The sequence below is a fragment of the Theropithecus gelada genome, chromosome 20, assembly GCF_003255815.1.
Source record: "Theropithecus gelada isolate Dixy chromosome 20, Tgel_1.0, whole genome shotgun sequence".
Lineage (NCBI taxonomy): Eukaryota > Metazoa > Chordata > Mammalia > Primates > Cercopithecidae > Theropithecus > Theropithecus gelada.
In genome coordinates this window covers 39296942-39308341 of record NC_037688.1, presented here as the reverse complement: position 1 = coordinate 39308341, position 11400 = coordinate 39296942, and the positions used below count along the sequence as shown (strand labels likewise).

At 50.2% G+C, this 11400-nt stretch overlaps 1 protein-coding gene across 3 annotated transcripts in view; it reads right to left on the bottom strand.

Annotated features, from left to right (window-relative positions):
• Window positions 1-11400, bottom strand: part of CMIP (c-Maf inducing protein) — a 264953-nt gene that overhangs the window by 48887 nt on the left and 204666 nt on the right. For all 3 annotated transcript variants that reach the window (XM_025370610.1, XM_025370611.1, XM_025370612.1), the window contains 3 exons: window positions 10852-11013; window positions 5392-5433; window positions 2257-2319 (listed from right to left, as the gene is read on the bottom strand). In XM_025370610.1, coding sequence (XP_025226395.1) covers window positions 2257-2319; window positions 5392-5433; window positions 10852-11013 — 267 coding nt within the window. The remainder of the gene's footprint in view (window positions 1-2256; window positions 2320-5391; window positions 5434-10851; window positions 11014-11400) is intronic.

Sequence of the window (11400 nt, the reverse complement as noted above, 5' to 3'; positions counted from 1 at the left end):
AAAAAACCCCCCTCAAAAAAAAAAAAAAAAAAAAAAAAAAAAAAAAAGTAGATGAGATGAGAGCTTTTGTTTGCTTTTTGTTTGATTTTGACCTTAAAGCTTGAGACTGTTTCAGATGGTACACATAGGCGTCCTGACATGGTCCTTATTTAACATATAATGAGACTTTTGTAAAGCTAAGATTCTGCATGTGTGGTCTGAAAGACCTTGGAAATTGGGTATGATAATACCAGGGCTTTGGCATTTGAACACCAGGTTTTTGAAAATTCTGTGACTCTTCAGTTGGTGGCTTTAGCACTCGGGTGGCAGTCTGCAGGCCCGATTCATCACCAGTGTGGCGTTTTGTTTTTCAGATTGGAAAGGAAGCCCTTCACAGGCTGTGCAGACAAGGCGCAGCCCCTCCCTCGTGTCCTGCACACATTTATCACCCACCCGGCCCCTGGATGAGGATGCTGGACCTGGGGTAAGAGAAATCAGGGCTCCCCTGAGAGAGCAAGACGAATAAACTTTCCTCAGATCTCGGAATTTGGCAGGAGGTTGGCAGAGCAGACGCAGCGCGGGAGGCTTTGGTCCCCTCAAGCTCTCCTCTCTGGGCTCCAACTCCCAGAGGGAAAACAGCCAAAGCAGCATCCCGCGTGGCTGGGACCCCTCCCTCCAAAAGGCAGACGGCCCTCTTTGAAACACCCACACGGGATTATAGCAAAGAATGCCAAAAAGGATAATTTTTTCTACCTCACCCTTTTCCAAACTGTGCTACCAGGAACGCTGAGGTAAGAAACACAGTGAGACAAGTGAAGCCTCAGGTAGGAAACACAGTGAGGCAAGTGTATCTTGTTCTACAACAAATATCCAATGTTCTAGAACCAGAGTTTGAGAATCTTGAGATCTGGGAGAAATCCTAAGCTTGAGAGGCAAGCATGGGGCAGGTTTGGGTTAAACTGGACAGGAGATGGAGGAGGTGACCTTCAGTGACAGGCAGAGGAGCAGCTAGCCGTTCTCTCAGGATACCAGGTTATTTAACTCCACTCTGCTGGGGGCATGATACCCATGAGGCCCAGGGGCAAAGAAGGCCCTCGTGTGCCCCGAGGAGCCCGGGGCCTGTGTGTATCCACACCTGTACACACACACACACACACACACACACACGCTTGTAGGCGTTCACTCCCTGGGCCCGGGGGCACACATTGCACATGCCCACATTAAGGATGGGGGTAGAGGTTGTTCCAGGCCCTGACAAGTACCCTGGGCACTCAGACCAGCAGGTGTGTGGGTCGCTAGAAAAGGAATCCTGATAGGGAGGCAGACTCCAGGAGGATAACAGAATCTTGTCTCCCTTTCAAAGCTCCTATCCCCTGACACACACACCCGGGGGTGGGGGGCCGGGGGAGGGCAAGGGAAATCAAGTGCACCACAGTCCCGTTTCCTCCCAGGGGCCTGCTGTTCCACCCCACAGGCGGGTCCCACTGCTGTACACAGCCCACACCTCTCCAAAGGACAGTGGGTGACCTTGGCAGGAGGCAGGTAATGGGAGCGTGGAGGGATGAGGACCAGCTGAGCAGGGCAGCAGGGGTATGACAGGGGAGCGCTGAGAGCATGTCTTTCCAATGACATACAATTATTACACTAAAAAAAAACCACACACAGCAAAGAACAAAACAGGTTTGTGTGCTGGTTCGGCCTGAGCCGAGAAGATGTGCTCTGGGAATGAGAAATGCCTGCTCCCCGATGTGCCCTGGGCATGTCCTATGTGAAGCCCACTGCAAGGCTGGGGCCGGGTGCCTGACAGCGGATGCCCTGCTCCACGGCTCCTCTAAGCTAACCTGGAGCACCATGCTGCCTCCCGTGTTCAGGGAAAGCCCCACAGCCGTACCCCACCGTGGGCCAGCCACTGCGCAGAGGAACCTTGGCTAATAATAACCCAGCTCTGACGTCAGGAGCCCAGGAAATCTGCAGCAACCTGTCTCCCAGGACAGCCGGGAAGTGATTCCAAGAAAAAGCAAGATGTTCCTCCTCTGACTGTTTGTCACCTGTCTGGCAGAGAGGTGGGTGTAACCCTAAGGATGGGTACCTGGCGCAGAGAGGTGGGTGTAACCCTAAGGATGGGTGCCTGGCATGCCCTCCACCTGTGTCTGGGACCATGGCCCAAGACTGTGGGGCCCAGGTTTTCGGCCTTTCTGTGCAAACCCGATCCCCAGTGTGCACACACCGAGGGAGGTAGCCCCCTGCAGCCAGAGCCCCAGCTCAGCAATCCCGTACCTTGCAAAAGAATTCACAGAGATCTGGTGGTGGGTGGTTGTTTTCCAGCAAAGGAGCGATTGCCTGAAACACAACAAACAAGGATCAGGAACTGTGGGGTAGACAGCCACGAAAAGACTTCAAACAATCTCCAGGCCATATTGTGAAGAGAGAAAAATAAATCCAGGGCGACACACCGTGCATCACATCATTCATATTAAAAGCAAAAAAAATAAAAATAAAAAACCCAAAACCCCAAAAATCCACAACCATATCTGTCTGTGTGGGTTTGTCATCACCTGAAAACAAGATGTTTCTGAAGAGGGCACTGGGATGGGATGATATCCTCTTTTCCTGATGAAAACACACTCATACTCATGAAATACTTGCAAAATTGGCCAGGCACAGTGGCTCACGCCTGTAATCCCAGCACTTTGGGAGGCCAAGGCAGTAGATCACTTGAGGTCAGGAATTCAAGACCACCCTGACCAACATGGTGAAACTCCATTTCTACCAAAAATACAAAAATTAGCCGGGCATGGTGGCATGCCCCTGTAATCCCAGCTACTCAGGAGGTTGAGGCAGGAGAATCACTGGAACTTAGGAGGTGGCATTGCAGTGAGCCGAGATCGCATCACTGCACTCTAGCCTGGGCGACAGAGAGACTCTGTCTCAAAAAAAAAAAAAAAAAAAAGAAAGAAAGAAAGAAAAGAAAAAAAGAAATACTTGCAAGATGATATTTTAAATAAAATTAAAAGTTCTATCACAGCTAGTATGGCTGGGGTCGGGGTCTGAACTTGATTCTAAACTTGAACCTAGATTCAGCTTTAAGCCCACGTTCTTCACCACCATGGTGAGAGCCTTCCATAGTGAGCCGGATCACAGCTGGGGTTTGGACTCCTGGTCCAAGACCAACAACAGTTACTATTGCCTGGCCAATGGAATGAATAAAACCAACTCAAGCTATGGTAGAAAAATTAGTGCATAAAAAAACTACCAAGCACATGGGAGAAGACTAATTGCCAATAGGGCAAATAAGAGGATGTAACTGTTGGAATGAAAGGAGGCTCCAGAAGTCGTCACAATAATGACAACAGCAATAGTAATAAAAGAATGCTGGAAGGGGAGGCTGTAAAACGCAGGGGTGAGGGTCAGACCCTCAGATCAAATTCTTTCCTGTTCTCAGGCATTCCTGCTGAGCCGGGAAGCTCAACCCGACCCAACTAAGGGTTCAGTTCAGCCATATTAGCTGGATAAATGCAGCCTGGATTTCTCGGATCAAAATTTCTTTCCCAGGCTTGTCCTGAATGCAAGCCCTTGTCCTCCATCCAGGGCTCCCAGGCACCCAGTGGGACCCACAGGTGTTGCTGGCAGGGAGAGGAAGCAGTACCTCCTTCCGGTTCTGCAGCAGCCCATCTTACCACTTTGCCTTTGCACATGGAAGTCCCCCTGCCTGGAACGCCTTCCCCAGCTTGCTCCGTTTACCTGACATTTTCCTATCTCTCCTTTAAGATTCAGCTTGGTCACCTCCTCCTGGAAGTCCTCCATCATCATCCTCCCAGTACCCTCCCTGACACAGGTTAAGTACCTATCCTCTGCACCCCCACTAACACCCAGAACAAACCTCAGCCCTTGGCTATGTTATTTTTGTATTATCTGTTGACCCGCCAGGTTCTCTCAGCATACATTCAATCCTCAATGCTGGCCTCATGTCTCGTCCAGCTCTCTATCTGTGGGACAGAGTTAGTGTCTGGCACATAGTTAAACTCACATGCTCAGCAAAGTACATTAAATGAATGGATGAATTAATACTATGCCGGAAAAAGGTGGTGGTGAGTGACTGGGGGTGCCCAGGTTGACGTGTTCTCCTGTTCTGGCAAGAGAAGGCAAGGGATAGTCAGGGTGAGAGCATGGAGAAAACCTCTATACTGTTAGCAAACACCCACTGGGGGCCGACTATGTGCCAGACACTGGAGGTGACAGCAAAGGCAGAAGCTGTTGCCTTGACTCTCTACAATCAAAGGCCTGAGGTCCACCTCATTTTGTGCATACCATAACCAGCTTGGCTTGCCAGGGCCGACTGAGTGGGTCCCTCAAGGCCTCGATTCGGCTAAAGGAGTCTGAGGGGCCTAGTGACTGATGCTGCTCTTGTTCTGTACCTTGCAGCCAGGAGACATCCCAGGCCGCTTAGTTCCAAGGTCCCCTCCTGGGCACAAAAGGCTCTGCCTCTTGCTTCTATTTTATCTCCCATCCGCCTGCTTCTCATTTCCTTATGCTTTATGCTCCAGAAATGCTGAAGCTTCCAGAACGCACCACGTTGCTTTAAATCTTTGTGCCCTTGCACATTGTTTCTTCTCTCTGGGATGTTTTTATCCTGTTTTGCCACCTGGAAAACTCCTATTGATCCTTCAAAACCCAGCTCAGATATCACTACCTCCAGGAAGCTCTCTGGCTCCTTTCCCAGGGGAGTTTATCACTCTACTTACTCTCTGCACTCAATGTCTCTATGCTTTGCGGTGATCACTTTTGTCTTCTTACAATAGATGACGAACTCCTTGGGGACTAGGTTATCTGAATTCAAATACACAGCACGGTGCTGACCATCTAGCAGGTGCGATTTCATTGCTTTCTTCTCTCAAGTGAGAGTTAGGTTTCGTAGCTAAAAGTCATCTAGGAAGATATTTTACCTCAAAAATGCTTACGTCATGGTAGAGTCCCAGAAAATAGCATCTCACTTTATGTATCACAGGGAATTAAATCCAAGTTCTATTTGTGGATTAATTGGCAGACATGTCCTGGGGCAAGAAAGAGGACGTTTACCTTTCAGCTAATGGGGTGATGCCTCTGAATAAATTATAGGGTCTCTGCCATCTCCTGCCTTCAACTCCCTAGGCAGACTCAGGAAGGAGGAGGCGATTATGATACATTTGCTACAAACCTCAAAGACAGATAATTACACTCCCTCTCCCATTAACTGGGGCTCTGAAATGTGCAAAGGCAGAGGGAGATGCGACCAGCTTGCTAGAAAAGACAAAACGGAGCAAGGCCAGATGCTGGTGGATTACGCAGGCGCCAGAATTACCCCAAACCAGGAAAAGGGTTGTAGGCTCCAGGAGGCGGAGGTGGGTGGAGGGTGCGTGTTCGAGAGGAACTTACCACAATGATGTTTTCATGCTCCTGGGTGGTCAAGTTTGTGTTCTAAAGGATTGAAGGCAGACAGCAGGAGGAAAAGAAAACAAAAGAAAATTAAGAAAACGAGCATTTGGATTTCAAGATCCACAGTTTTAAAACATCTTCAGCGTCACAGACCAACTGTCACCATCATTTTTTCTTAATTAAACAGATCTGAACACCCTCAGAGACAAGGTCAGGAAAGGGGAAAAAGTATGGTTTCGGGGCAGGGAGAACTGAGTTCTTGTCCCTGTTTCAGGGCTTGAGTTATGTGACCTTGAGTGAGTCGAGTCTGGGGGAGACTCAGTTTCTGCTTTGGTAAACGGGGTTTCCAGTAACCTCATTAGGCTGTTGGGAGAGGATCTGGTCCTTGTCAAAGTGAAACTGCGTAGAAGCCAGAGGGCAGGTTCATAAGAAGTATGTAAAGAAACAGATCTTTTAAGAGTCCTAATGCTGTAGCACGCAGCCTTTTAGGAGTAACACGTATATGATTTCAGTGTTTCTCAAACTAAGTTCCCAAGGAACACAAAGTTCTGTGAGTGGGCCTGAGATGTTTTAGCTGAATTCAAATTCTAGCAACTGACTTGCAAAAACGTAATTAGGTTGAATGGATTACATCTGCTGAAATTTTAGGGGTCCTGTTTCCTTCCCAATCTGGACTTTTCTTAAATAATTGGTAACTGTTACAGGTTGAACATCCCTTACTGAAATGCTTGGGAACATGTGTTTTGGATTTCCTTTTTTTTTTTTTTAAATTTTGGAATATCTGCATTATACTTAACCAGTTGAGCATCCTAGTCTGAGAATCCAAAACCTGAAACTCTCCAATGAGCATTTCCTTTGAGTGTCATGTTGGGGCTCAGAAAGTTTTGGACTTTGGGCCAGGAATGGTGGTGCATGACTGTAATCCCAGCACTTTGGGAGGCCAAGGAGGGTGGATTGCTCAAGGCCAGCCAGGGGTTCAAGATCAGCTGGCCAACATGGCAAAACCCCGTCTCTACAAAAAATACAAAAATTATCTGGGCATGGTGGTGGGCACCTGTAATCCCCGCTACTCGGGAGGCCGAGGCAGAAGAAACATTTGAACCCAGAAGGCGGAGGCTGCAGTGAGCCGAGATTGTGCCACCACACTCCAGCCTGGACGACAGAGCGAGACTGTCTCTAAAAAAGAAAGTTTTGGACTTTGGAGCTTTTCAGGTTTCGGGACTAGAGATGCTCGACCTGTGCCGCCATCTGTGAGTACGTGAACAAGGAAAGAGACGGATGTGCCATAAACAAGGAATCACGGGAAAACCCCAAGTGCTCGCCCTTCTTTCTTGCTAGTTTCATGGTGTGTTCCGCTTTGCTTGTCTGTTTTGGTGGACACACAGTGGTGCCGATTCGTATTTCCTAACAGAGCCACATTGGCTGCTTGTAAAGAGACCCCTCATTTGAACAGTGTTGGCAAGATCGATTGTTCTGGTTCTAGACAGAGTCCCATGGCTCCCACCACCTAGACAGGTTTAAGGCATATGGGGGTGTCTAATGTGTTGACAGCAACCAAGGCAAAAGAAAAGCTCGCGAGCTATGAATTGGCTTCTGCCCAATAAACTGGCTTCCCGAGGGCTGCGGGAGACCGTGAAGCCGGGTCAGCGTCTGAACAACACGAGTCTCTACAGGTCCCCATGAGACGTCCTGACCTAGGTGAGGCCAGACCCAAGACACCTAGACTCCAGGCATGTGAAAGGATGTTTTTTGGATTTGAACACCCTTTTTTCTCTAGTGGATATGAGTGGAGTTTGAGCAGCCTGTTTATGGTAGATTATTAACTATCAGTCATTTTTCAGCCTGGGGGAGAAGCCTGGCCTTGGTCTCTCCTTATGACTGCTGATGAGCTCTCTATGCCTCAGGCGCTGTGTAAGAGCTTTATTTTGCTCATGCCACCAATTTCTTTTGGTTATGACAGGTTCTCTACTATCCCATTGACTGATCAGCTGCCTGAGACTGACGGGATGCAGTGACTAGCAGGTGCAGGGTAATACGGGGTGGAGTGAGGATATGAACCCGTCTGTCCTGACTCCAAAGTCGATATTTCCTGCCACTGAGCTATAGTGCTCCACCATCCATTCAAGAGGCAGTTCCTTATTTTGGGCTGCCAAGGGCAGCTCGACACATCCATCCCTCGCCCCCACCCACACACCTTTTCAGGAAGGCTTTGGTGACCATGGACACAACTTCCTTTGTCCCAGTCACAGGGCAGCCCATACATTCTACAGGGAGCCTTCTCTCCACCAGGGCCATTTTCCACCCCCGGTAGAGCACGTCCACTAATAGCCGCTGCATTAGAGGGAACACCTGACTCTCAAGCGAAGTGGCCACTCTACATATAACTCAACAGAGGCCTGGGAGGGTGGGGACAGCCAGCTTTGCTTGGCTGGTGGACAGACAGTTCTTTCTCAGAACTGTTTTGCATCCTTAACAGCTCCCTCCACGATGCCCCTCCGCCTGCTCCCTCCTGATCCTTCCACTTGCTAGTCGGCGTGGCGATGCCTGGAACCTCTCCAGAGGAGGCCTTGCAGACAACTTGAGTAAACAGAACAGAGGAAGAACCCAGCCCCAAAACAGGGCACGGAGGTCGAAGGCAGGTGTTTGTGTTTCCAGCTACTAGCTCCAGACACCTGGCTGAGGGCGCTTACGGGGCTCAGACCACAGCCATCCCTTATGACAGTGAAAAGGTGGCCCTGTATCAAAGGCCCTTGCACGTTAGGCACAGTGCCAAGCCCTTCATGTGGATGAGAGCATCTCATCCTCCGTCCTATGAAATGGGTACTCGTCTCAGACCCAATTTACAGAAAACAACTGGGCACAGAGAGGCCTAGCAACTTGTCCAAGGTCACTCAGCTACTGAGCGCAGGACAAGGTCCTTCCGACCCCACAACACGCACTCTTAATCTACACAGTCACATACTTGCCAAAAAGTCTCTACCAACCCAGGTTTAGGACACATCTATGTGCAGGGGCATAAGCTTCACCATTGGGCAGACCCGCGTGAGGGTCCTGGCCTAACACTTATCTGAATGGCCCCGTGTAAGCTACTTAACCTCTCGGTACCCCTGGTTACTCCTCTATAGTATCTAAATATTTAACTTGCAGGGTCCTTGCGAGAAACTGGGGAGGTCTAAGGGCCATCACACTGACCACTGCAGAGTATGCATGAGTGGATGCTGGGTCAGGCAGCCTGGGCTGGAGTCCCAGCTCTGTCCCTCACGAAATGTCAGCTCTCTTCAGTAACGTAGGGTGAGTAATGCTGACTCCTTGCCTGACACAGTAGCTTCAAAGCACATGGAAACTTCTTCCGTTTTCCTACTTTAAATATCTTTATTCCTCCATCCTAGCACTTAGGGGTCAGCTGCCTTTGAGATTTTTACTTTAAAGCCCAAGAAGCACCCTCAGCCAGGTGTCTGGAGCTAGGTGTGGTGGCTCAAGCCTATAATCCCAGCACTTTGGGAGGCCAAGGTGAGAGGATGGCTTGAGCCCAGGAGTATGAGACCAACCTAGGCAACACAGTGAGACCCCATTGGTAATTAAAAAAAAAAAAAAAAAAAAAGCCCAAGGAGGGATGTGAAGGCCAACAGGCATGCGGTCACCTGAAGCACATCTGAGAGGGGAAAAAAATCTTGCCCAAGGCAGGCAACATGGCACGTCTGCTGCCCTCATCACTGCCCTGATTTAAAAAGGGTGTGGTGGTGGTCGAGCCTGGTGGTGCTGAAGTGGTGGCCAAGTTGGTCTCAAAAGCACTTGGCATCTCTAAGGTGGAGCTTCTAGCTCCATTACAAACTTGCCATGTGAGTTGAGTAGGTCACTCAGTATCACTGGGCCTCAGTTTCCTCATCTGCAAAGTGAAGACAGAAAGGACCACCTTTCAGAGAGAATGAGTTTTAAAAGAGAAGCTGTCTCACTTTGGGAGGCCAAGGCAGATGGATCATTTGAGGTCAGGAGTTCAAGACCAGCCTGGTCAACATGGTGAAACCTTGTCGCTACTAAAAATACAAAAAATTAGCTGGGTATGGTGGCACGCGCCTGTAATCTCAGCTACTTGGGAGGCTGCGGCAGAAGAACTGCTTGAACCCAGGAGGCGGAGGGTGCAGTGAGCTGTCACACCACTGCACTCTAGCTTGGGTGGCACCCGACACCTGCCCGGCTTACTACAGGTGAGCAGGGACCCCTTCTCCAGATGAGAAGTCTGCAGCTGGGGCTGGACATCTGGCACCCGGCCTCAGAATTCCAGCCACTCTGTGATTCATTTCCCAGCCTGGGTTTTCACTCCTCTTGGAACGATGCTGGTCTCCCAAGTGAGGACACCACCTCTGACCTCTGTCCCTCTGCCTGAGACTGTCACTGCCACCTACTTTCTACCTCCCACCCCGCGTCCTCCCAGAATGAGGGGCCTTCTCTACTCCGCAGACACAGAGGGCTGGTGACAGGCTCCTGTCCCAGGGCAGTGGCCAGAGAGGGGAGGGCTCCAGGAAGCCGGGCACTTGCATGGGAGCTTGATGGGGGTGACTCAGGAACCGGGGGTGCCACTGTCAGGGGAGGGGGACAGAAGCATCACTCTGGTGGCCGTGCACAGTTTAAATCAGGAGTCATCAACTCCAGTGTTCCCAGAGGGCCAGGTGAGCAAACAAACGAGAGCAGTATTAATATTTGTAAAGCACCTAGAATAGCATCTGAAACAGAGACAACAGAAAGAAGCACATTTCCGAAGCGCCTTCTGCCTCACCAGCAGCGGGACAGACTCGCTGACGAGTTTCATTGTTCACTGCCTGTCTCCTCTGCCGGGACACAAGCTCCAGGCGGGTAGGGGCTTGTCTTTGCTTGAATTCCCAGATGGTGCCTGGCACAAAGTACACATTCAACATGCGGGGAGGCCAGCAAAGCAGATGGCACAGGAAGCCCAGCCGACAGGTAGCACCAGGTAGCGCCAGCTGTAAACCGCGGCTGGATTTTCTGATTGTTTTTAAAGAGAACCTGGAAATTCCCAGTGTATTGTGAAATATCCTAATTTTTAAAATGGTGTTTAAATTAAACAAAGCACATCTACAGGCTTTGTGGGGTGACGAGGGCAGAAGGCTAAGTCCCCCTGGACCCGTGAAGCTCATGTGGGCCACTGCTGGGGGAAAACAGAGATGGGGCTGGGACTACCGGCCCCCACTGTACGGGGCAACACCTCCTCCTCCGTGCTACAATCCCCAGACAGCACAGCTGGAAGCAGCTGGGGCAAGCCTCCCTCACCAACTCCCACACATGGCTGGGTGGGCAACTGCTCACCTCCCTCGGCAGCAGGGTGACAACACAGCCCACAAGGAGCTCTGCCTGCGCGTGCTGCTTGGCGGGGAGCCGGTGATCGGCGGTGATCGGCGGAGGGAAAGGCAAACAACGTAAAGGGGCCCGGGGGGAGGGGTTTACCTCTGAGAGCAGTTTCGAGACGATTTCCAGTGGGGCCTGGTTGATGGAGTCGTCCTGCAGGGGTGATGTCAGGGCCATGTCCACCAGGGTCCGGATCTCTTTCAAGACAACTTCCCAGCGGCTTGGGTTACTCAGCACTTTCTTATATTTGTAAATCTTTTTCTGGTTGAAAGAGATAAAGAGACAGCAACATGTTACTCATGTAAGGAGGGCAGAAGATGGAAGACAATCAAAGAATCAGATGGGTTAGGGTGAAAAGGCCCTGAGAAACTGCCAACTTGGTCCGGTCCCCGTTTATAAGGAAACTGACACCCCGAGAAAGGAAGGGTCTCGTTCAAAGCCACAGGGTGCGTTTGCAGCCAGGCCTCCTGACACCAGAGACCCATTTCCCACACAGGCTCACTTCAGCCCGATGATAATCCTTGATAGATGACCTTTTTCTTTTTTCCTGTTTTTTGTTTTTGTTTTTGCTAAAAGGATAAGGAAACCGAGGTACACAAGAGGTTAGAAAATCTGCCCAAGACTCTAGAGTTGGCAGAGCTGAGACAG